The sequence below is a fragment of the Nyctereutes procyonoides genome, unplaced genomic scaffold (genome assembly GCF_905146905.1).
Source record: "Nyctereutes procyonoides isolate TBG_1078 unplaced genomic scaffold, NYPRO_anot_genome, whole genome shotgun sequence".
NCBI classification, from domain to species: Eukaryota; Metazoa; Chordata; class Mammalia; order Carnivora; family Canidae; genus Nyctereutes; species Nyctereutes procyonoides.
Window position 1 is genome coordinate 8,621,008 of NW_026575147.1, and position 25,179 is coordinate 8,646,186.

Below are 25,179 nucleotides of genomic sequence, written 5' to 3' on the forward strand. Positions count from 1 at the left end.
TGGACCACCGAGGCTCTCAACAATCACACTGCTCAGCTCACCTCCCTGAGACTCCTTCCTCTTTATGTGGCCCCCAGTACATTCTCCTGACCCCTCCACACCTACCCAGCACACCCTGCCACCATGTCCCATCTGTGACTCTTCACACACATAGACCTTTTAAACCCAAGCTGACTTTAATGAGAATAAACTTCTTAAAATCTGTCTCTGGCAAAGAACAAAACAGGGGTGACAATCCAGGCACAATCCAGCATCACCCTGTAGCCTCCATTCAGCCCCCTCAAACTGTACCAACCCAGACAAAGCCCCCATTGTCATAGACCTGGTCCAGCAGCTGTCCATTCCTTTGGGGAGGATGACTTGGGGGTGCTGGTCTCTCTCAGGCCCCATCCTTCACCTCTGCCATCTGTCCCACTTCCAGGACTTCTTGAGATTGATCATCCTTCCCCTGACTCCCCTGATCCCTCTGGTCCCCTGGGCTGGCTTACACGGGACCCTCCAGCCCTCTAGTTCCTGCAGGTTCTAATATGTTTCTTTGATCCCCAGTGCCACCTCCCTGTGGGGGTCCTATCAGCAACCCCCGCCTCACCCTACCTCTCACGTGGAGCCTTCTGCCTGGACTCCAGTCCTGTTAGCCCCTGCTCTAGACAGCTCACAGTCCCAGCTTCCTGAGGCACTGCTCTTCTGGACCTGGCTGTACAAGGCAGTGTCTGCGCTGTGGCCCTTGCTGCCATTGCCCATTGCAGCTCCAGGTTCAGAGAGGGCTAAGCCCCGGGGCTTGGGACCTGGGAGAGGCTTTGTGCTCCGAGGAGGTGGCACCGCGTAGTCATCAGTGGCAGGGTTGTAGGGGAGCTCATAACCCTCCTCCTTCACCCGAGCCTGGCACCACCATGCATCCTTGGGCTCCTGAGGCAGATCATAAAGGCCCCGGAGAGCAGCTGGGGCCAGGCCCTCAGGTTCGTCATAGATGGGGTCCTCTTTGGGGTCCGTCAGCTTGGCCTTCAGCAACTGCTGCTGCACATGCTGGTACAAGTCCCAATAAAGAGGTTTCTTCAACTGTACTCCCTCCCCTGCCTGAGCAGCAGTACTGTCCAAGGGGTCTGAGTACAGGGAATCCTGGGAAGGGCCTGGAGGAATGCGCAGAGAGTCTAAGGGTTCAGCATACAGGGCGGGAGGGCTGCCCAGGAGCTCCTGAGGGCCAGGCGGGGATGCCAGCGTCCCCTCTGCCACTTCTCCTTCGTGGGAGTCGGCTTTCAGACTCTCCTGCCCTTGACCTTCCTTTCCCTGGACCTTCTGCCGATGAATAGCAGTCTCAACTGCCTGAAAGATGTCATTCCCCTGTGCTGTCTGGAAGGTAAAGGTTCCAGGGCCTGAAGGGCAGCGGCGACCAGCCTCAAAAGAGAACATGACCTGAAGAAGGTGTGGAGGAAAACACATTACCAGGAGCCAGGAGAGGAGATGAGTCACAGGGCCTGTCCTAGTTACAGAGGATCTACAAAGAAAAAACTATTTGGGGGGGAGGGAGGTGGGGGCACAGGCAGAGGTCACAGGCTAGGCAAGGAAGGGTTACCCGGAGGACAGAACTCGCCATCTTCTTGTCCTGCCCCACCCCACCCACCCATCCCACAGTTATCCCGACCTGGGATGCCCATTCTCCCTGACAGCCCCCTGCACCTTGTCCCGGCCATAGCGGCGCAACAGAGTGTAAGGCCAGAAAAGGAGTGGCTCCAGTATCTGAGTCTGCGCCCCGATGGTCAGGAGAGTCAGCTTCTCAGCCTCCACTCTCAGCACATAGGAGCCATGCAGGCCACAGCGCTCAGCGGCTTCTGTCCTCTGCACTGTTACCCAGAACTGGGATCCTGGAAAGAATACACAATTAGATGGGCACCCAAGAGACTGCTGGGTGAGAGCGCTGGGGAGGTGGGGACGGGTTGTCCAAGCACTCACTTGGAAACCAGCTTCAGGGGCTTCCTATTCCCCATGGGTCCCTGACCCTTTAACCACTCTCTTCTCAAGGGCACCCGTCCTTTCCACCCCATCCCTCCGCAGGCTTCTCAGGCATCTACCTTCCCAGGTGGGACTATACAGCGAGTTCTCCAGCATCTCCAGGGCAGAAAGCTTGGGTGGGTTTTCCGCAGGCGCCAGAGCCCAGCTGCCTTTCTGGGGTAAAGAGAGGGAGTATCGAGGTCCCTGCAATTCCCTCACCGCTGTTCCCGGGGTCCGAGCCAGCCGCGGCGCTCGGCTCCTGTAACCGCCCCCACCCCGCGTCGCCTCTTGGGTCCACGGCGTTTCGCCCCAGCCCCCTCACCGGAAAGGCGTTTCGGCACAGGGTCTGCACCCAGGCGGCGCTGGACGGCGCGTCGGCCGCCAGCAGGTGGGAGCGCTGCGCGGTGTCCAGGCGAAAAGCCGCGGCGCCAGGCTCGGGGGGGCTGTCCACGGCCACAGGGACCACGCTCACACACTCCGCCAGGCGGATCACCTTGCAGTCCAGGCGGCGCGAGCCCCCTCGGCCCCCTCCATTGTTCGACCCCTTGTGGTCAAAAAACTCGAGGCGCGCCACGCCGTGGGGACTGGCAGGATAGAGCACAGCCCAGGTCTTCCTCCACCTCTGGGAAGAGAGAGCGAGAGACGCTGGCGAGGGAGCGGGCGAGCACCGGCGGCCCGGCCCCGACGGGACAGGAGAGACCCGCGCAGGCCGACTGCAGGTCTGCAGCTTTCCCACCGGGGCGCAGTTTCCCGAGAAGGAAGCCGCTCCGTCCGCCCAGAACCGGGGGCGGGGGTACCCCGAGGCCAGCGGACGCTTCTCCCGGGTGGGAAATCAACTCCGCGGGAACGTCACGGGGTCTACAGCTCCCGCCCCGCGCTCCAACCCGCTGCCGCCCCCCGCGGGCTCCACAGCCCCCTCCTAGGTCTGCAGGCGCGCGGCGACCCCTGCCCCGGGCTACCTTGGTACCGAAACGCTGACTTTGCAAAAACAGCGGCCCTTCCATCACGGCCCCGTCCATGGCCCCCGGCGGTTCCTTCCGCGCTTCCTGGCCCCGCGGGCTAGAGGCGGGGCGGGGCGGGGCGGGGCCGGGCCTCCCGGGGCGTTCCGCCCCTCCCCCGGCCTCAGCCGACCGCCGAGGGGGAGCGAGCAGAGCAGCACCATGGAAGGCGCGGGGGTCCGTAGACAGGTTGGGCCGCGCACCACCTTCAGACCCCTGCCCACGGCCCCGAGGCCCGCACAAGTGGCTCCGCCAAGGGAAACCTCGAGGCTTCGGCCAGGGGGCTCTGGCGCCCAGGCTTACGGGCTGGGTAGGATGTCATATGCTCAACGTGACATCAGAGTGAAGGCCGTGACGTCACCCCGAAAATACCAGTGGGCACCCTGGGGCACCGAAGGGCCCAGGCGGGCCTTCTTCGCCTCAGTTCGCCTGACCGGATCCGCCCCCAGCCCGGCTGGAGTCCGGCTGTTTACACTCCGCGGAGCCCGGGACGTGGGGGAAGGGCTGGGGACTGGGGACTGGGGACTGGAAGGCTTCCCGGAGCCGGGAGCTGAGCCGCGGCCTCCCGCCGCCCCAGGGGCCGCCGCCCGGGCCGGTCCGCGGCCCCGTGGCCTCTTGCGTGTCCAGCTCCGTGACCGCAGCCGCCCGGCCTCCAGCCCGCGGGAAAAGAAAGCTTCATTGAGCAGGCAGGGAGGAGGGGCGGGGGCGGGGGCGGGGGGAGGTGGAGCGGCCGCGGCCAGCTCCACGGGGGAGGGGAGGACCAAAAGGAGAAGAGGAGGGAACTGGCCGGGGAGGAATCGTGGAGGAAGGCGGAATGTGGGAGGGCTCAAGGAGACGTGGGAGGGACAAAAGGAGAGGGGGGAGGAAGGGGGGGTCCAGTCTCCCCTGGCCGAGCACTTTTTTTGGGAAGTCCTAGGACTGATCTCCAGGACCTGGAGTCTTCTCCCAGCACCTAGGGCCCCGCTCAGCCAAAGGTAGGGGGAGTCACGCTGCTGCGGCAGAAAGGGGAGTTTCGGATGGCGAGGATGGTGAAGGGACCACGGAAAAGGGGTGATGCAGGATGGGGTCGAAGGGAAACCAACCAACAGAGGGCTTTTAGCATTGTTAGAGTGAGACACAGTAGAGTGGAGAGAGGAGGCAGATATTTGGCAGGTGGGGGGGCTGCAGGGTGTTCCAAATAGGGCTGCTGCCAGGGCCCTAAGGCTAGAGGCTCCTCTGTGAGGCCCTACCCCTGGGCCCCCAAGCCAACATGTCCCCAGAACAAAGCTGTCCTGTTGTGTTGTTTGTCTGAGTTGGGGAAAGCATGTTCCAGGGGCCCCTTGCTGGAGAGGGGCTGTTCTCAGCCCCAGACAGAGGGAAGGCCTTGGCTGAGGAGCTCATTGGCACCCTGGCCTCCGGTTGCCCTGAGACAACACTGTTGGCAGGAGGTCTGGACAACCCCACCCCGCTCTCCCTCCCAGCTTGAGGCCTGGCCCTCCTGGGCCCCTTGACCCTGCAGGGTATGTGAGAGCCTGTGTGCTGGTAGGGTGTGCAGGGGGTTCTCCATGCATCCTGGTCTCTGCCCTCTGCGGTGGAATCTACCCACACAGGACTCTGAGCTTGACTTCCCATCAGGGAACCGAAGATCTGAGGGTCTCCTAAGCCCCCTCGCCTGCTTCTCTCCACAACCAGTAGCTATCTGCCCTCTGACTGGCTGAATGGAGTCGTCTGGGTCCCTCCCACAACCCCTCCTTGGCTCCAGCCAGTCCCTCTCCTCACCTGTTGCCTGCGTCTGACCATTGCTCTGTGCCACTGGCCATGTCACGGTCACCTTCTGTCCATCTTCCACACTGTCGCTCTCTGCCATCTCTATCTGTTCAGTCCTCTTTTGTTCCCACAGTAGTTTCCTTTCCTCTCACATCCTGTCTGGGTCTCCCTCTTGCCCAGTCTTCATCTCTTTCTCTCAACCATTCTCTGCTTCTTGGTCTCTAATCACTGTCTTTTGATTTCTGGGTCCCTTAGACTAGTGGGTGGGGTAATGGAGGTGATGGGGAAGGGCCTTGTAAGACAGAACCAACTGCTGGTGAGGGAGAGCTGCTCTATCTCTGTGTCTGTGCCTCTCTCTCCTCCCTGCCCTGCTTTCCAGTCTGAGCTCTCGGACTCTGTGTTTCTGCTCTTATGTAGTTTGTATTTCTTTCTCACTTAGTTCCTGGGTCCCTGTCTTTCTCTCACACTGTCTCTGTCTCTGTCCTTTGGTGTCTCTTCCCCTTTTGATCTCTCTGTGGGACCCACGCCTGGCTTGATCTCGGTTTCTCTTACACACTCTCTCTCTGGGGCACCCAGGCCTTCCCTGCCATGCGACCTGTCAGTATCCGGCAGTGGAGCCCATGGGGGCTGCTGCTGTGCCTGCTGTGCAGCTCCTGCCTGGGATCTCCATCCCCAACCACTGCCCCCGAGAAGAGGGCTGGGAGCCAGGGGCTGCGGTTCCGGCTGGCCGGCTTCCCTAGGAAGCCCTTCGAGGGCCGCGTGGAGATCCAGCGAGCTGGCGAGTGGGGCACCATCTGTGATGACGACTTCACGCTTCAGGCTGCCCATGTCCTCTGCCGGGAGCTGGGCTTCACAGAGGCCACAGGCTGGACCCACAGTGCCAAATATGGCCCTGGAACAGGTGAGCAACACTCCATGCATCCTGTACCAGGATGGTACAGGCGCAGGGACCCAGGGCACCCAAAACAGCTAGTGTCAAGTAAACCCGTGGTTGACAGACCAACAAACACCATCCCTTCTCAGACCTGCATGACCTTAGACTGGTCGGTGCCTTCTCTGAACTTCAGATGCCCTATATGCAAAATGACTAGATGACCTCTAAGTTCCTTTCTTTTGCAAACGTTGTCTGTGGCAGCACAGACAGGGCGGGCCCATGGGAGAAATCAAGGCATGTAGCCACCAAGACACATGCAAGGACAGCCCTGATGCAGGGGAGCCCTGTACAAGCACAGTTGGCTTGATGTAAAGCTGGGAGCAGATAAATGAGGTCTAGATATCCCAAAACAGAAGGGATCATGGACACCACAGCTGACAAAATCAGTTTATAGGCAAGACCTGAAACAAACAAGCTGGAACTAAGAACAAGTATAAACTCTAAAGATGAGAATGAATGTGGATAGTAGGGGCTTAGGAGGAATTCTGAGACCTGAAAGCGCGTACATTATATGGGCTCACAGTAGGGCCGATGGACAGAAGCTGGTGCAGTCTGCCGTTCATTCCCCCCTTCTCACTGGCTGGACCACTTCTGGAATAGAATGTCACTTGTAGGTGCCACATTTAAAGAGAGACAGTAGAAAACGGAAATACTTTCAGAGGAGAGCTGCCCAGATGTGACAAGCTGGAAGCCAAGTTTCAAGAGGGAATAGCTGAAGAAACCAGGGACATTTGGTATGAAAGAAAAAGGCGTGGGATAGCATTTACCTGAAGGTTGTCCTCAAACATGAGGACAGTCATTTGACTGAGGGATTTTTCTGGATGGCATGAAAGGACAGAATCAGACCTGGTGGGGGATAGTCATAGTCACAAGGACTTTGTGATGATGGACTTTGTGATGGTTCCAGTGGCTTGGTGGGGCAGGGAGTAGGCATCCCAGCAGAAGCTGGGTAAGTCCTGTCAGGACATACATGATGCGTCCCTATAAGTGGCTGGGACAGATGAGTTACATTGGATAGAATCCCAGGGCCATTGGATGGAACTGGGTCCATCCAACTCTGAGAAGTCAGTGATACTCATCTCAGTATGGTCCAGGCAGAGAGAAAAACCAAGGGGCAATGTGGTAGTGCAGACAGAGCGGGCCCATGGGAGAAATGGGGGCTGAGGTGAAAAGATCTTAGATTTTGAAGTCTCACAAGTGGCTGAAACCCCTAAGCCCCATGTATTGGCTGTGTGGTCTTAGGCAACTTACTTAACTTCTCTGAACGCCAATTTCTTTATGTAAAATAGTGGCAGCTCTAAGAATAATCATATATATATATACACATACACATGGCAGATTGCCTAACACACAGCAGGTACTTGATTAATTGTAGCTATCAATGACCGGGTCAGGACTGATGAGAAATTCAGTGTTGACTCTTGATTTTTTATTCACCCTCCCCACTTGTTGAGGATCCTCCAGATCAACACTGACCCGCCATCAATCCTGTGCTCCCTTTCCTCCCAAGGTGTTCCCTCTCTTTCACAGCCATTATCCTACCAGAAAAATGGAATCGTCGTGGCCAGGTGTGAGGTGTCTAGGCTCACTCTCCCCAGCAGCCCCATCATTTGCCCCCCACCTCCTTTGTCCTGCCTCCTCAAGCCTCTCCACCCACCCACCCCCATCTCTCCCTCTACAGGCCGCATCTGGCTGGACAACCTGAGCTGCAGTGGGACGGAGCAGAGTGTGAGTGAATGTGCCTCCCGGGGCTGGGGGAACAGCGACTGTACCCACGATGAGGACGCAGGAGTCATCTGCAAGGACCAGCGCCTCCCTGGCTTCTCAGATTCTAACGTCATTGAGGTCTGCCGTTCACACACACACACACACACACACACACACACACACACCCCACACACCCATGATGGCGAGAGAGGGCTGTAGGATGGTTATATGTGGTTAGAGGGGATACTGGAAGGTAGGGCATGGCATATGCCCTGAAGGCTAATTTGGGGTGATGGGAGGCTTTGGGGGTGGGGGCAAACCATAGAGCTCCTGGATATATTAGAGCCCACGTTTGTCTTAGCATGAACATTCCAGTTACTAAAGCTGGCATGAGTCTCCCCAGCTTCATCCCGGGTCCCCAGGGCATCCCTTGCTTCAGATGTCCCTGCTTCCCTGGAACATCTCCCTTCCCAATCTCTCCCACTGCTCCCATGCCTCCTCCTCTGTGAACTGCTCCCGCAGGCTCCGGTGGGCCTCGGGCGCGCCTTCCCCAGCTTCCTCAGCACCCTGCACCGCCTGTCCGAGCGCTAGCCGCCCTTCCCCTGCCGGGTGGCGGAGGCTCAGCTCCCCGCAGGAGCAGGCACGCCTCTCCGCCCCGCGGCAGCCCCTCCTCGCCGCGGGCTCTACAGCAAGCACACTAGCTGGGCTCCGTGGGGGCGGGAGGACATGAAAAGGGCGCCCTGACACTCCTTCCTCCGCTTGTGGCTGCATCCCAGGTAGAACAGCACCTGCAGGTGGAAGAGGTGCGACTCCGACCGGCCGTGGGGCGGGGCAGGCGGCCGCTGCCCGTGACCGAGGGACTGGTGGAAGTAAGGCTTCCCGACGGCTGGTCCCAAGTGTGTGACAACGGCTGGAGCGCCCAGAACAGCCACGTGGTCTGCGGGATGCTGGGCTTCCCCGGCGAGAAGAGGGTCAACACGGCCTTCTACAGGTGAAGGGACGTGGGCGCTGCGTGGAGTGGACTGGCATTGCGGGGTGGCGCCTCGACCTCCGGGGGGTCTCTGCAATTGTGGGGAATACGGAGGCCCCTTCGAATCCGGAAAGTTGAGAAATCTAGCGGGACCACGGAGGGCTCCCCAGGGCGAGCCTCAACTGGGGCCCGCAAGGCTTCCTGCTCTCTCCCGGCCGCAGCCTGGGCGGGGCGAGCGGCGCCGGACGCGGGTCGGTGCCAGTGACGCCAGCGGTCGGCAGGCAGAGTCTCGGCGCCCCGGGGCGCGCGCCCAGGCCGGCGAGGCCACGCCCAGCGGCCGGCCGGCCCGCGGGCGGTTAGGGTTGCGGCGCGGGCGCGGCCCCCGGGACCCGCCGTCCGAACTCGGGGAGCGCGCGGCCGCGCCCTGCGGAGGCGGTGCCTGGCGCGCGTGTCCTAGCCAGGGGCGACTCCCCGAGGCCCTGCCCTGGACCGGTCCAGGCCGCCCTCGAGCGTGTCTGTGGGCTCGGGAGCCCTTGCCCTGGGCAAGTTTTCCAGAATATCCTTTGGCCCAGGCGCGCCCAGCCCTCCTGGGGGGCACACGGTGTGCGCGCGGCTTCCCGAGTGACCAGTCACGGAGCACACCGGTGAACGGCTCTGTGCTTACAGGGCCTCGCCACCCTGGAGCATCTAATGTGGTCCTTTGGAGGAGTTTAGAAATCTTTACAGTCTCTCTGTAATCTATTTTGCAGGCTAAAATGCGTTTTTTTTTTTTTTTCCAGCCCTTCCTTAGTTGAGTTTTGCACAGAGACCTCTCTTGACATCTAGGTGACCTTCCATTGGGCACACAACTTCAGATATGGTCTGATCAGGGCAGGGTACAGTAGAAATGCTCAACTTTAGGTGGAACACGCCGAGACCTTGTATTGACTTTCTGTTGAGGAAACATCTCACTTTTCTTACTGAACTGGTAATCCTCTAAAACCAATTCAGATCTCCCCTTCTCCTTGATACTAACAGAAAAGCCTATTTGAACCTAAATCTATGTTGACTTTACCCTATTAAATTAGTTTGATACATCATTTAAAAACCATTAAAAGCCACAATGCACCCATGAGATTATCTTGAATCCTAACATTATTTCCCATTTGTCATCCCTCCCAGCTTCTTCTGGAGGTTATATACATGACAGCTTTGCCTTCCAGCTTCATCATAGTGACTGTTAAAATTGTTGACATGTTCAAAACCAAAGTCTAACTCTTCCTTACTCATCAAGTCTTCACTCATTAGTTGTGAAATGTTTTTTCCACTAACTGGGAACAAACTGAACACTACAATGATGTAGCCAACATTTCACTATTTTATCTATAGTAAAATCATGGAAGATTTTGTTAGTCTCCCTTAAAGCCCAGATATATTATATTCATGGCCATTCTCCAACCTTCCAATTAGGAATCTTATCAAAAAAGGAAATCATGGTGGTTTGAGCTAATTTTTTACTGAAATCCTTCCAGATCTCTAAGGATCTCCATATATTTTCCTTACTGTTCACAAACTTTCCATTTAATAACTTATTCTAGAATGTTATTCTTTAAAGAATCCTTTTTCTTTTTGAAAGGTCAATACATTACCAACCTCTAGTCTTCTCCATACTTGCTCAAATTTTCCTTGCCTTGGCTCTCAGACACATCTGAAAGTTCTTTCAGCCCAAAGGAATATACTTTATCTGGTCTAGAGGCTCAAATTGTTTTAAAACAGCTGTGTGCTGTGCTCCTTTACTATTATCTGTCTTGGAGCTGTATTTCTTTCTCTGTGCTGTTCTTTACCTTCCCCAGCCCAAACATCAGGTTCTGAAAGACCAGCACAATTTAAAACACAGGGGTTTTAAGTGAAGAGGATAGCATGAACAAAGGTGAAGAGATCCATTCATTCAGGATTTATTTATTGAGTGTCTAGGGTGTGCCAGGGACTTTTGTTAACACTAAGGATTCAACTGTAGACAAAACAGACAAAAATCCCTGATCTCATGGACTAGGGAAGAATTGGAAAATAGTAAAATTTTAAAATGCAGGGATGACAAAGAGTGTAATCAATACAAATAAAGCAGAGAAGAAGTTAGGAAGTCGAAGTGGGATTGCAGTTTTAAATAGAGCAGTCAGAGAAGGCCTCTATGAAAAAGCATCATTTCAGGTAAGATTTAAAAGGGTGAGGGCACAAACTGTGTAGAAATTTAGACAAGCATTTACAGGAAGAGGAATCATAAATGAAAAGATCCTACGGAGTGGGGGAGGGTTGGAGGCCACTGGGGCTACAGCTGAGCGAACAAGAGAGAGAGAGAGAAAGAGAGAGAGAGAACAATAGAAAGGTGATATAGGAGGAGTTTTGAAAGAATGGGGAGCCCAATCGCATAGGACCATTTGGGAGACTGGCTTGTTCTCTGTGTGAGATAAGGTTTTGAACAGAGATATGACATCTGACTTCCATTTTTAAAGTATTATTTTGGCTGCTTTAAGAATAGACTGTAAGGGATGCAGTAGAGTCAAAGAGGCAGAGAAATTAGTTAGGAGGTTATGGTCTCCTGAAAGCCAAGTAAAGAAAGTGAGAGGTGATGATGACCAATGAGAGTGGTGAAAAAGGATCAAATTCTGGTTGAAGGTAGAGCAACAGGATTTGCAGGTGGATTTAATGTGTAAGAGGAGAGGAATTAAGGTTCATTCCAATGTTTTGAGTCTGAGCTAAGCATGGTGTTGGCCTTATCTGATAAGGAAGACAGTGCGTGGGGACTCGGGGGAGAGGCATTGTACATTAAATTTTTGTTTTGGACCTGTTAAATGTGAGATTCTCTAAGACATTGAAATGGTGAACCTGAGTAGGTAGCTGGGTATGTGACTCTAGAGTTCAGATGAATTAAAAGTCCTGAAACTGGACAATGTCACCAAGGGAATCAGCATAGACAGGAAAAAAAGAGGTCCAAGGACTGAACCGAGAGCTTAAATGTTACGAGATCAGGAAGATAAAGTGAAGGTACAAACAGTGAAGTGGGGCAGAAAGAAAACCAGCTGAGTGTGGTGGCCTGCAAGCCAAGTTAAGGGCTTCAGGGAGGAGAGGAAGGGAGCAAGTGATCACCTGACTCAGTGCTGCTGGTGGGTGTAAAAGCACAAGGACTGAGAAACGAATGCTAGTTTTAACAAAATGGGAGTCATTGCTGACCTGGACAGAGACAACAGTAACTAGGATATTTCTCAAAAGACAGTTGACTAGAGTAGAAGGTTTTGCTGAAAAATAATGGAAGATCTGAATACATAAAAGCCAGAAAACAGAATGCTTTTTGTGCCAGATTAGAGAGTTTGATCTTTATCTTATGGCAAAATTAAAAATAAAAGTAATTGTATGGGCCACTGATAAAATAAGGCCAGTGTTGTTAAAGTTTACCTAATAGTAGTGAACTGGAAGGAGGAGGTTCTAGATGCAGTAAGGCTAGTTAGAATTTTGTTATAAAAGTAAGGTTGATTCAGACGGTGACAACCAAGAGGGAGGGGAATGAGAGCTGTAGGATGACTGGTAAAGGAAAATAAGAGAAGACTTTCAGGAAATGACCCTGAAGCTGCTGGAGAGGAAGATGGTGTCTGCCATCAGGTATTTCTGGGCGTTAAGTTCACATGAACTAGCTTTCCAAGTGAGCTGTCCTTGGCAAGTTTGAGACCCAGCAATTTTCCCTAGGTATGTATGGTCTGAAATAATTTTGAAAGATCAGGAGTATTTGTGTAGATATTGGAATCTGCTTCTGAGTCTGGGATATGAAGACTGGAGATGTATGAAGAAGAGAGATCATTCGTAGGGAGGAAAGGGGTTACAGGAGTCCTGGGACAATCTATGTTGGGGATATGATCTAGATTTCCTTTCACAGGTCACATCAGACAGAGGGAGCCTTCTCATAGATAATGCCATCATAAAGGGTAAGCAAGGCCATTACGAAGAACACCTTCCTTAGAGAAAGAATATACATCTGCTAGCTTTTAAAGGCAGCTGGTAAGATTTAGGGAATGAGAAAATCAGAAAATCATGCATTTATCATTTTTCAACTTGGTTTTATAGTTCTGCCCTAGAACATGTGAAAGTGATAGCATTTTAGAAGAGGAAAAGAATGTAAAGATAAATGAATCATTTACTGTCCTTCTGCAGGCAAAGGAATTGAGGTTCTAAGAGCTTAAGTGCTGAAAGCTATTTATTAAACTGCTATTTGCAAAGCACTGTGCAAAGTGCTGAGAACAAAGAGGTGATGAGAGATCACGGAAGACCTCACAGACTACATTAAGGATTTGGGTCTTTATAATAAAAGCACTGGGAAACAACTGAGTGTTTTTTGAGAGGAGGGCTGTGAGAGGCCATGATGAGATTTCTGGCTCCAAAAGATCACTCTGACGGCATTTCAGTGAATGGTTTGGAGAAGAACAAGAGTGAATGGACTAGACAGGTGGTTAGGAAGTACCATTGACATGACTTGGTTACAGACCAACCCTGAGAGCCGAGAAGTATCAAGGTGGACTCCTAGGGTTCTGGAGTGGGTTTTACTGAATTATGGGTTGACTTTATTGGACCTACATTACATTTTAGAAAACTTTGAGACATCTAAGTAGAAACATCAAGAAGGCAATGGAATGTACAAGGTTAGGTATAAAAGAGAAGATATAAAGAGAGGCTATGGAATTAGTAGAATGCCTCAGACAGGGCTCCAAAAATGTAAGTGACGAGCCAGAGGAGGAGCCTGTGAAGACCAAGAGAGAGCAACCAGAATTAGGAATCAAACCAGACTAGTAGTGTTAGGGCCCCCATGCAAGGAGAGCAGAAGAGAACAGCAAGGTCAGATGCTACCAAAAGTAAATAAGATGAAGGCTGAAACTGTCCACTAGATTTATTATCACAGAGTGATGGGGAAAACCAGAAAAGAGCAGGCTAAGGAATGAATGGGAAGAGAGGAGAGGATGTAGAAGAGGAGTGTTTACAAGTCTTGACAGTGTTTTCTATGAAGTGGGGGTTTATGGGGTGGAAAGTGTGTGGGGGAGGGAGAGATCTGAACATATTTAACACGATTCGGTTGAGGAGAAATTGTATGCGACTTCTCAACTGAGGAGGAAAAAAGATCCTAAGGGATGGAATTCAGAAACATTGGGGGCAGTGGCCTTAAAGAATAGAGATGGCTGGAATGAAAAGAGGACATGCAGATATGGGGAGGTTTCTCTGTTTGATGGTTGAAGAAACAAATGACAGGGGGAAACAGGCACATTTGTGAGTGAAGGAATGTAAGTAAAGTATCAGCAGTGTAAAGCAAGGTATCAATACTGGTCCTAAATGAGTACCAGATCCTTAATATAATCTATACCACACCTTATAATATACATAACTATGTATGCTGTATGATATTTAATATTAAAAACCTTATAAATATCTAAGAGAAGTACTTCTAAATCATCTAGAAATTTCTAAATTTAGGAACACCTGGGTGGCTCAGTGGTTGAGCATCTGCCTTTGGCTCAGGTTGCGATCCTGGGGTCCTAGGATCCAGTCCAAGTCCCGCATTGGGCTCCCCGCAGGGAGCCTGCTTTTCCCTCTGCCTATATCTCTGCCTCTCTCTGTGTGTCTCTCATGAATAAACAAAATCTTTAGAAAAAAGATATTTCTAAATTCCTAGATAATACATTTTTTCTGAGTACTAGTTGGAGGGCCAAGATAATCTCAAAAGAAAACACAAAATCTATTTCATTTTAGACAGGTCCATGAAAAAGACATTTGGAGAAAAAGTTTCACATTATTCTTGTATGATGAAAGGTTCTAAATTCTTAGTCCTATCTCAGGAAAAGAACCTGAGAGTTAGTATACACTCTTTCCTAGGAATGTTGGACATACTGGATATTTAGACAAAAAGACCAACTAAATACATCCTCAGGAAGAAGCCAGGGCAGGAAATACCAAGCAACTCAAAGCCCTGTTTCAAATCTATATATTGACATCCTAGTACATGTGCCCACAGCATACTGTGTCCAGATAGGACTCCGCAAGAGAAAACAGCAGAGTAAGAGCACGTTTAAGATGATAACAGGGAGTCCCATAAACTTGGAAGGACAGGAAAGACCTGCGTTCATCTGTACATAGTGGGACAGGACAGAGAGGGGGCAAAATTAAAGTCTTTGAAATCAAAGGGAGAATGAGAGGAGAAACAGACCTGGTTTCCAGACACTTGACCTAAGGCAACCTCTTGAAGAATAAAATAGGTTAAATATTTAGGCCAATTAAAAAGAGAGTTTTAGGGCAGCCCGGGTGGCTCAGCGGTTTAGCGCCGCCTTCAGCCCAGGACCTGATCCTGGAGACCCGGGATCAAGTCCCACATCGGGCTCCCTGCATGGAGCCTGCTTCTCCCTCTGCCTGTGTCTCTGCCTCTCTTTCTCTGTGTCTCTCGTGAATAAATAAATAAAATCTAAAAAAAAAAAAAAACTATTAAAAATTTAAAAAAAATAAAAAGAAAGTTTTAGTACTTAGTTGTCTGGGAGCTGAGCTCGCTTTGTGAATGACTAAAGCATATGGGATTTAATCAAAGTAGGAAGGATGCTGTCATCCTAACCCGCCTGGCCTCATGCTCCCCTGTCAAACCAAGTTAATGTCCTTGGACATCCAGCCTTGGTCCTTGTCCTGCTCCACAGGCCTCAGACCTGGAAATGCCGGAAGTCAGAGAGTGTCTAAGAATAAAAGACAGCCTCCCTATAATCCGGCCAGTTCTCTCTCCTTGCCCTGTCAGTCTGCCAATCTTAACAATCCTAACACCCTCCTACTTACACCCTCCTCATGGCCCTCCCCTGAGGTTTAGATCAACCCTGATATTGACCCTCATCCTCATTACCCATCTGTCCCAGCCTAAATTCTGTGGGTGCGGGTATAGGGACTCTATCAGCCTGAGTCCATGTGCTTCACTGATGTTCATCAGCCTGGTCATGTGCATGGGAGGCCAAACAGCTGTGAAGGGTAGAACCTTGAAAGTGTCTCATGTTATAACATCCTGATGATTTTCCAACTTTGCTGTTGGAAAAGAAATTTACCCTTATCCCCAGCTGCCTAGCCTTTCCCTTGGTTCTAGGCTGATCTTGACTCTGCTGTTGTCTTATCCTCACAGAAAGTTGAGGAAGAGAGCAGCCAAAGCCTCGGCCCGACGCCCCAAACCCCTTGGAAGGTAATGGGGCAAGAGCCCCGGGACCTCCTGCCTGCCTCTGTGGCCCCAGGAGGTGGATGGATGGAAGGCAACCTATCCATGTCCATCCCAGAACCCAAACTGATGAATTAGGGATGCAACTGCAAAATGGCCATTCCGGGAGGGGAGGCAGGCATGGGGACATGCAAGCTTTGATCTTAGGTTTCACAAGGGAGGAAATAATGTAGGAATGGCTGAGGAGAAGCCTCCTCATGCTTCTACTTCCCCCAAATAGCTTGGACTCCAGCCTTAGCCACCTGCATGCTTCCCACCCACCTTCCCTAATTCACCCACATTCCCATTCTCTCTCCTCCCTTTACCTCTTATCCCCTCTCCCCTCACCACTCCCCCACCCTGCCCCACCCCTGGACTGACTAGATTTCTCATCACTGGTTGAACCCAGAGAGCAACATGGGTTCCTAAAATGGAGTTCAGTGGTGTGCAGCAGTCAGTGTACATGGAAAATCTGGCCCCCTTCTCTTTACTCCTTCCCACACTCTGCATTAAGGGGTCCTTCCCGGAAATAGGAAAAACAAAACAAAACCCTCTAAGTTTCCTGGGCCATGTACCTAACCACTACCTCCACTAACTTCTTTCTCCTTTTTTCAGACCAATCACCAAGCTTAAAGTCAAACCCAAACCCCGAGTGAGCAGGGGATCAATCAAGAGGTAAATGAAGCTCAGGCTGGGTGTGAGGAGATGAAGAGCGCAGTGATGACGAGTCAGGGCAGTAGGCTGTGGTCAGGGAGGGGTCCAGGAGGCCCCCACCAAGATGTAGCTCTTACAAACCACCTTCCAGATGATTCACTGAAGCATAAAGTGATGCTGGCCCTTACATTGGTTTCTGAGGAATTATGCTCATCACAGGATTTTTGCAAATCTTGAGAGAAGCTCATCCATGTGTTTATTAATCGTCCCCTGGTGAATTCTAGCAGATACTCTGGCACTTTTGTCCTGATGCCACACTTGCCCCTCCCTCAAGAAGTTAAGTTTGCCTAAGGGATCAATGTTCCCAGCTTACCTTTATTTGATTAGTTTTTAAAAAATAGGTGCTACCAGCTTAGAGTTAAGACTTGGGGTCCCCTCTGGAAATTTTGCCAGGGATTGGCTCAGATTATAGTCCCTATGTAACTGGCTCAGTTGACACAATTAGGCTCCCAGTTCCATAATTTTCTCGTGGGTTCTTTCAGAATTCAAGAGAGTATATATAAAGCTTCCAACCCCAGTGATTATCTCTCACTAGGCTTCCAAAGACCATTTGCACATGAGAAGTCTCCCTGATAACTTCTTCAGCAGTAACCGAAGCCACAGAGAATTCATCCCTTTCTTCCATCCCCCCCCTCCATCTTCTGCACATTCTAAGATCACCCAGTGGTCCCTTACCCAGCTCCTCCTTTTGGTGGCTTCAAAGAAGCTCGGAATCTGGGGGTGTTCTTGTGCTGCCTTCTAGCTAACGGTCATCTGTGCCAACATGGCCATGTTCTGGCCTTCCCTGAACCCCAAATTCAAGTGCACACTGCTGTTTTTACTGTGTTCCTTGTGGGGAAAGGGGAGGCGGAAGTTTAGAAGAGCGCTATCTTTTTCTTGTGATGGCCTCTTTGACTTTTATTTTTAGCCAAACAGGACTTTGGGAGAGTACCTGATCTGTTTGAGCTTCAGAATCCACTCATCCTGAGCCTCCAAAGGTATTCTGTAAAGTCTCCAGGCTTCCTCTGTCTGTTGTGTTTATAAACTTTTCCTCCTCTCTGTGTCTTCTAGCCAATGACTTCAAATCGTCAGATCCCTTCCTTCCTCTGACATTAAGTGATGGGCATGTTACTACAATAATTCTTTGCCACGCCAACCTCATAGGCCCACTCCACCAACACCAGCCCTCCTCTCTGGACACTGCTGTCATCATGTGCCTCACTGTCCTCCCTTATCCCACTAGCGTCGATAAACAAGTCCCCTCGTTTTCACAAGGCATCTCTCCCAAGTGTCTCCTAGTGTTACCATCTCTAGTCCCATTTTCATGCTCAGAGGCTACAAAACATTCTTTCTGTTATGTTTCAGTCACAGAAGTACAGACTACTTATTAAAGCTTAGCTTGAGTCTGGAGAGCTCTCTACCATTCTACTGGGCCTATTCATTCTCCTTCTCTGGTCACGTGGTCTCTAACTTTTGTCTGTCTCGCATTTATACATCTTCGTTCCCACATGTGCCAGCCCCAGTCCTTTCCTGTGTCCAACCTTCTGGTATATTCTTCACATAACCACCCATCATATTCTGGCCTGGAAAACCCTCCGGCCTCTGAGAAGCCATTTAGATCCCAGACTTACTCACTCCTCTGCATCCTGACCCATTCAGTTATCTCAGCAACAGCACAGAAGGCCGTGCTCACTCTGGCTCTCCAGGCTTTCCACTGGTGGCAGCCGCTCCCTCCTGCCTGTCTCTTCCAGCTGGGCAGTCCTGGCTTCCTGCTGTCTTTGCACAGCAGCCCCAACCTCAGCCTCCATTAGGGCCAGCAGCCTGAATCCATTTGGAGCAAGCTTTCTGTCAGGCAAGTCAAGGCTAGCTGTCCTAAAGCCAGAGGGGTCTTCAGCTGCAGGTCCCCAAGGACCATCCTGTTTGGATAATCTGGACTTTTTCAGTCTGGAAACTTGCCATTCCCTTCGTCTCTATGGAGGGAAATGCAGCAGAGGGGAAGAAGAAGGGATGAAATGGTCATGAAAGGTTGGGGGATGGCAGAGGCATGGAAGGGAGGAGGGTTGTGGGCAGAGAGGTAGGAGCATTGTTTTACCCTACTGCACCCCACTCCTGTCCCCCCAGGCTGCTGGCCCAGAGGCAGCAACACTCCTTTGGTCTGCATGGGGTGGCGTGTGTGGGCACCGAGGCCCACCTCTCCCTCTGCTCCCTGGAGTTCTATCGTGCCAATGACACCACCAGGTGCCCTGGGGGGGCCCCTGCGGTGGTGAGCTGTGTGCCAGGCCCTCTCTACGCAGTGTCCAGTGACCAGAAGAAGCAACAACAGTCAAAGCCTCAGGGGGAGGTGTGTGAGACAGCGACCATAACCTTCCCCACCCCAGGTGGAGAACCCCATAGCCTAGCCACTCCCTGACTAAGCACAGCCCTGACCTGTGAGGGCAGAGGAACCTCTCTCCAGGGGGTGGGCCACAGACCTGAGACCACCCCCTCCCTCCTTTGTCCCCTAGGTCTGCTTAGCCCTTTCTGTGTTGACATCTCCATTCACTGCTTTTGGGCAAATCTCTCTCCTTTATAGACCCGAGTGCGTCTAAAGGGTGGGGCCCACCCTGGAGAGGGCCGGGTGGAAGTCCTGAAGGCCAGCACGTGGGGCACAGTCTGTGACCGCAAGTGGGACCTGCAGGCAGCCAGCGTGGTGTGTCGGGAGCTGGGCTTCGGGAGTGCTCGAGAGGCTCTGAGTGGTGCCCGCATGGGGCAGGGTGAGGGGGATGAAGATGGGAGGAAGAGGGAAGAAGCTATACACTCTCCTGGGGGGGTACATTCCTGGGGAAGGAGACCCCAAGGCAGACAATAAAGGTCCAGTTATAACCTCCTGATCTTTGGCCTCTGACCCTAGGCATGGGTGCCATCCACTTAAGTGAAGTTCAATGCTCTGGACAGGAACCCTCCCTCTGGAAATGCCCCCACAAGAACATCACAGCTGAGGACTGCTCCCATAGCCAGGATGCTGGAGTCCGATGCAACCTGCCCTACACTGGGGTAGAGACCAAGGTCAGTTACCTTTCTGGTTTAGTTCAGGGATCTTTTTTTTTTTTTTTTTTGGATTTTTTTTTTTAAGATTTTATTTATTTATTCATGAGTATACACAGAGAGGAGAGAGAGAGAGGCAGAGACACAGGCAGAGGGAGAAGCAGGCTTCACACAGGGAGCCTGATGTGAGACTCGATCCAGGGTCTCCAGGATCACACCCCGGGCTGCAGGCAGCGCTAAACCACTGAGCCACCGGGGCTGCCCTAGTTCAGGGATCTTACATCCTCTCCAGTCCTGGCCATGATCTGCAGTCTGACAGCTTCCCAGATCTACTGTCCCAGGCCCCTGCCATCCTGCAGTTCCCACCTGATGTGCCTACTTGTCAGCCTCTGAATCCTCCTTCAGCCACAAGCCTGCTACAGACTCCCACTGCTCCTTCCCAAAAGCTTACCCAGGACTTCCCTTCTGTGTCACTACAGATCCGACTCAGTGGGGGCCGCAGCCCACACGAGGGGCGAGTGGAGGTGCAAATAGGGGGACTCGGGCCTCTTCGTTGGGGCCTCATTTGTGGGGATGACTGGGGGACACTGGAGGCTATGGTGGTCTGCAGGCAACTTGGACTGGGCTATGCCAACCATGGCCTACAGGTGAGTGAGAGGGGAACCAAGGCCATTGCCTCCAATACCTGTGTTTGGGGCAGAGGACTGTGGAAATGAGTCCATTGGCCCAAAAGGCTAGTGGTGGGGCCTCAGAAACATCAACTTATGTTCCCAGGAGACCTGGTACTGGGACTCAGGGAATACCACAGAAGTGGTGATGAGTGGAGTGCGCTGCACAGGGTCTGAACTGTCCCTGGACCAATGTGCTCATCATGGCACCCATGTTGCCTGCAAGAGAACAGGAACCCGCTTCACTGCTGGAGTCATCTGTTCTGAGAGTGAGTGAAGCCAGGGAAGGGAGGCTCTGGACCACCGCCTTGGAGGGAAAAAGAGAGCTGTAAGCTGGAGGGGTACTCCTTTCCTGTGACAACTAGCCTCTCCCCCTCTGCAGGGGGAGGAGGAGCACCCCCATCCAGCCCCACCCCTCAGCAGTGACTTCCCACACTCTGCTTCCTTCCTTGGGGCAGCTGCGTCAGACCTACTGCTGCACTCGGCCTTGGTACAGGAGACTGCCTACATCGAGGACCGGCCCCTGCACATGCTGTACTGTGCCGCAGAAGAAAACTGTCTGGCCCGCTCGGCCCGCTCAGCCAACTGGCCTTATGGCCACAGGCGTCTCCTCCGATTCTCCTCTCAGATCCACAACCTGGGACGAGCTGACTTCAGGCCCAAGGCTGGGCGCCACTCCTGGGTGTGGCATGAGTGTCACGGGTGAGAGGGTCAAGTAGAAGGGCAAGATCGCTGGAGATGGGGCAAAGCCTGCTGGGGGTAGGGAAGGAAACAGGGGTTCCCTTGTCCCCACAGGCATTACCACAGTATGGACATCTTCACTCACTATGATATCTTGACTCCCAATGGCACCAAGGTGGCTGAGGGCCACAAAGCTAGTTTCTGTCTGGAAGACACTGAATGTCAGGAGGGTGAGTTGGGCTTCAAAAGGACTCCGGTATCTCCGTCCCACCAGTCTTGCCTCACACTGACATGTGCCAATCCCTCTCAGATGTCTCCAAGAGGTATGAGTGTGCCAACTTTGGAGAGCAAGGCATTACCGTGGGTTGCTGGGACCTCTACCGGCATGACATCGACTGCCAGTGGATTGACATCACAGATGTGAAGCCAGGAAACTACATTCTGCAGGTGCTGGGAGACTGACATCCAGCTAGCAAGTGGGAGGAAGGTTTGTTAAGGGCACCTCTGGATCTGAGGAGTACAACTGGTCACATTGCCTTTCTCCCACTCACAGGTGGTCATCAACCCCAATTTTGAAGTAGCAGAAAGTGACTTCACCAACAACGCAATGAAGTGTAACTGCAAATATGACGGGCACCGCATCTGGGTGCACAACTGCCACATTGGTGTGTGGGGGAGGGCAGCCCAGAGAGACCAGGGTGGGAGGAAAAGGCCTTCATTCGCTCACTCTCTTCCTCCTACATTGGTTCTGTGTCCTCCCACCTGCCTCTGCATCTCCCAGCCCCTCAGCTTCTCACCACCCTTCCCCACAATGGGTCTGCTCCCCCACCTAACCCGCCTATTCACCTCGCAGGTGACGCCTTCAGTGAAGAGGCCAACAGGAGGTTTGAGCGCTACCCTGGCCAGACCAGCAACCAGATCATCTGAGGCACTGCCACCCTCTTCTGCAAACCACCACTGGCCCCTGAGGGCAGGAGTCTGAGGCTGCCATTACCTCAGGAGCTTACCAAGGGACCCCTGACATCGGTGGGCCGGCTACTCATCCAGTGCACACTATGGATGTGGAACTGTCAGGTCGAGGTTATCGCCCTCCTTCTCAGGCCAGCTGCCAAGCATGGGGAATTTCTGCTCCCGGGCCCAGCACCGAGCCAAGCACACTGCAAAGAGCAGCACCCAATGAACTGCCAAGGACAGACAACAGCAGCTGGTTTTCTTGAATAGGGAGGTCAGAATGGTCAGCTCCAGTATCTCCCCTCAGTTCAGGGGGATACAGCTTTACCTCTAGCCTTTTTGTGGGGGGAAAGATTGGTACCCCCTCCCCCCTTATTTTTGATTATAACATGATGCTAGGTATAATTTTATTTTATATAAAAAGCATTTTTATGATTCCTCAGAGCCCAGGGATTGGTGCTGGTGGTTGGAGGGACCTGCCCCCCACTGGTTCATTTAATCCTCTGTCCAGGTACCCTCAGAGCCTAGGCCAGGAAAGCAAGGTGGAAATCAGAGCAAGAGCCTCATACTCCTGCTGACCCACTCATTCTGTGACTTCAGGGGTCACATATAAGGTCAATGTTTCTGGTCCTCGCCGGATGCGCACTGCCAGCTGCGATTGGGTCCGAACAGCTTCGTAAATATCTTCAGCGTTTTGTACCAGCTGCTCCCCAATGGCCAAGATCACATCACCTGGCCGTAGACCAGCCCTATGGTGAAAGACAGACAGAAAGAGAAAGGAGGGGATAGACAGCCCAGTTCAAGGGCACATGCATACGTCACCCATCCCCACCTCACAATGCAGTCTCTCCCTCACCGATGTGCAGGGGAGTCCAGGATGACCTTATGGATGAGTACACCATGCTGAACATCAGGAAAGCTTGGTTCTCGAAGCTGTAGTTCAGCAAGGATGCTAAAAGGACACAGATCACTCTGTTAACAGCACCAAGGCACTCTCCCCATCTTGGGTTCACCTCAAATCTCTCATCAACACACTGACAACTGCATGGACAAGGGCATGCACTAGATACTCCGGATACAAAGGCAATTCACTTTCTGCCTTTTCAAAGTTAGGAAGTGGGACATGTATATAAAAGGTAACTCATTCCGAGTGATACATCATATTAAATTAATAGCACTAATGTCATTCTAGAATTCTAAGAGAAACTTTGAGAGAGTAGAACATAAGCTGAGCATAAAATGGTTCTGGTATTTAACTATATAAAACAAGAGCAATATAAATAAAACCATAGGAGTAGGAAATCCAGGTTAGCTGGAACAGAATATATTCTTGTAAGAAGCCAGATCTAAAAGGTTAAATTGGAGACATATGGAAAATGGCCTCTAAACACCGGGCTAATGGATTGAAGTTTTTAAACCAAAGCAGTAACAGGATGAAATCAATCTGGTAGCAGGCGTACAAGAGGGATTGGAGTGAGAAAGTCAAGATCATGAGAATAGCTGTTCTGATAGCTCCTAGTGTGGGCAACTTATCTTAGATAAAGATAAAACTGAGAACAAAGCCCAACAGAAGTGCCACTTGCCCACCACTGAATATACTGGTGGTCCTACAGGTCACTACCCCCAAAGCTCGTACCTGGGAGTCAGGGTCAGCATCATCACTCCAATGTAGCGGCGCTGGGACCCACTGATTCCAAACCAGGAATCTGTGATAGAGGGACAAATGAGCCCCACCCAGTTACATCCTTCCTTCCCCTCCCTTTCCTCCCAGTAGACAACCCCTCTCCAGCAAAGCACAAATGAATGCCCTTCCCACCACTCAAAGTAATTTCTTCCCCGCTAAGCCAGGCTCACTCTTCTTTTCCCCACGATGCAGAAACTCTCGAAGGCGATCAGAAGGGATGGCAAAGGAGATTCCAGCTGTGACCTTCATAGTATTCACTCCAATCACCTCCCCATCCTGCAGGAACAGAGCCCACTAATCCCTAGCCCTGAACAAGAGTAGCAGGGAGAATGAGGGAACTGGGGAGACCTGGTTGGATTTTGGGAGATAGCCAACAGGAGGCTGCTTAGAAACTTGACCAAACATCGTTGAATTAGAGGAAGCACACCCATTCTCACACTGACCTGGGGCAGGGATTCTTGGAAAGAAGGATGTCCCACTCACCAGGTTAACCAGAGGACCTCCAGAGTTTCCAAACTGCAGGACAAGGAGAAAATATGGAAGAGATCCAGGAACTCTATGCCTGGAGGCATGACCAGGATGTAGGCACTTTTTCCAAATTCTCTCCTTTCCCAGCCCAACCTGAGTAGTCACATATTTGCAGCCCAACCTCTGTATACAGGCTCATCCGCCATCTATCACAGTTGGTGCCTGTACCACACAGCCTTTCCCCCAACCCCCAACCTAGTTTGTCATTTCTCTTATATCAGAACGCACATCAATAGCTGCATCAGTCTGGATGTATTCCACATTGGTTTGGGGGAGGCCCAGGTCTCTGGCTGGACGCTGAGCAGAGCTGACAATGCCAGAAGTGATCGTGTTCTGCAGTGCAAAGGGACTTCCCATGGCAACAACAAACTCCCCTTGCCGGACATCAGCTGAGCGTCCCAGGGGTAGTGTGGGGAGAGGCTCCTGAGAGAGAATGGGTGTAAGAGACCTGTCATCTGAAGATGTGAGCAAATTCACAGCCCCAACCAGACCCAGCCTGCTCAGCCCCCACCTTAGTCTGAATCCTTAGCGTCGCAATGTCTGCCACAGGATCCACAGCTGTGACCACGGCCTCATATGTGTCGCCGCTGAGCAGCCTCACACGGACCCGGCGCCGATCTGCCACCACATGAGCGTTGGTTACGATGAGCCCGTCGGCAGCCACCACGAATCCTGAGCCATTCGAGATAGGGACTTCGCGGCCAGAGAAAGGGTGCCTGGAGGGGGTGGGGGTGAGAAGCAAGGATGCAGGGAGGCTCACACCCCGGCTCCTCCGCCCTCTAGCCCGCGGCTTGGTGCCTCCTGCCTTCCCCACCGTTACCGGCCCAAGATCTCGATATAAACCACGGCAGGTGCTGTCTTCTCCACCACGTCTGCGATGAAGTTGTACTGGCTCCGGGGAGAGCTGGGCGGCGAGCCAAGGACCGAGGCGAGGACCGCTGGGGGACCCCGCCCCCCGCCCCACAATAACAACAGCACTGCCCCCCCAGCGCCCAGCGCCACCGCCAGCCATATACGCGGACGGGTTCCAGGGGTCCCTGAGCCCTCCTGGGTCCTGGGATCTGGGGTCCCTACAGCCAGCCATGCTCGGGAATCCGAAGTCCTCGACGTCAGACACGTCCGTGGTTCAGGGACCCCCACAGACCACCGGGCCCGGAGGCTGGGGGTCCCATAAGTCACTCGGGCCCGAGGGTCAGGAATTCCTGACGTCAGCAAGGCCCGGAGGTCAGGGGTCAGCAGGGGTCCCTTCCCCGAGTGAACCCCCCCCAAAGCCCGCCATCCCCGGAGGTTCCAGGCTGCACCCCGCCCCGCCCTCAGTGCAGCCATCAGCTCCGCCTCGACTGCCTCCTCGCCCGCCCTACACAGAGGCGGCGCCCTGGAC

The 25,179-nt window shown here is 52.6% G+C and overlaps 3 protein-coding genes across 7 annotated transcripts; 1 reads left to right on the forward strand and 2 right to left on the reverse strand.

Moving 5' to 3' along the window:
• Positions 1-153: 153 nt before the first annotated feature.
• On the reverse strand, positions 154-5,289 carry DOK1 (docking protein 1). Of its 2 annotated transcripts, none has more exons than XM_055312219.1 (5): positions 4,743-5,289; positions 2,309-2,608; positions 2,067-2,160; positions 1,675-1,859; positions 154-1,410 (listed from the first exon to the last, which is right to left on the reverse strand). In XM_055312219.1, the coding sequence occupies exons 1-5, from the start codon at positions 4,761-4,763 to the stop codon at positions 598-600; spliced, it is 1,413 nt and encodes a 470-aa protein (XP_055168194.1). In that variant the 5' UTR covers positions 4,764-5,289; the 3' UTR covers positions 154-597. The 2 variants fall into 2 exon arrangements, with proteins under 2 accessions (XP_055168194.1, XP_055168193.1); XM_055312218.1 differs by lacking the exon at positions 4,743-5,289 and adding an exon at positions 2,946-3,652.
• LOXL3 (lysyl oxidase like 3) lies at positions 3,869-21,996 on the forward strand. Of its 4 annotated transcripts, XM_055312214.1 has the most exons (16): positions 3,869-3,958; positions 5,307-5,631; positions 7,346-7,509; positions 8,148-8,362; positions 15,501-15,557; positions 16,185-16,244; positions 18,384-18,603; positions 18,835-19,015; positions 19,153-19,307; positions 19,766-19,933; positions 20,061-20,223; positions 20,413-20,656; positions 20,750-20,865; positions 20,946-21,082; positions 21,189-21,300; positions 21,489-21,996. In XM_055312214.1, the coding sequence occupies exons 2-16, from the start codon at positions 5,319-5,321 to the stop codon at positions 21,560-21,562; spliced, it is 2,379 nt and encodes a 792-aa protein (XP_055168189.1). In that variant the 5' UTR covers positions 3,869-3,958; positions 5,307-5,318; the 3' UTR covers positions 21,563-21,996. The 4 variants fall into 4 exon arrangements, with proteins under 4 accessions (XP_055168189.1, XP_055168190.1, XP_055168192.1 ...); XM_055312215.1 differs by lacking the exons at positions 15,501-15,557; positions 16,185-16,244; XM_055312217.1 differs by lacking the exons at positions 3,869-3,958; positions 5,307-5,631; positions 7,346-7,509; ... (1 more) ...; positions 16,185-16,244; positions 18,384-18,603 and having other exon boundaries at positions 8,276-8,362.
• On the reverse strand, positions 21,996-25,138 carry HTRA2 (HtrA serine peptidase 2). The gene is made up of 8 exons (XM_055312220.1): positions 24,619-25,138; positions 24,310-24,514; positions 24,027-24,221; positions 23,754-23,786; positions 23,441-23,546; positions 23,223-23,292; positions 22,443-22,538; positions 21,996-22,335 (listed from the first exon to the last, which is right to left on the reverse strand). Exons 1-8 carry the CDS (start codon positions 25,122-25,124, stop codon positions 22,170-22,172), a joined length of 1,377 nt encoding a protein of 458 aa, XP_055168195.1. The 5' UTR covers positions 25,125-25,138; the 3' UTR covers positions 21,996-22,169.
• Positions 25,139-25,179: the final 41 nt, after the last annotated feature.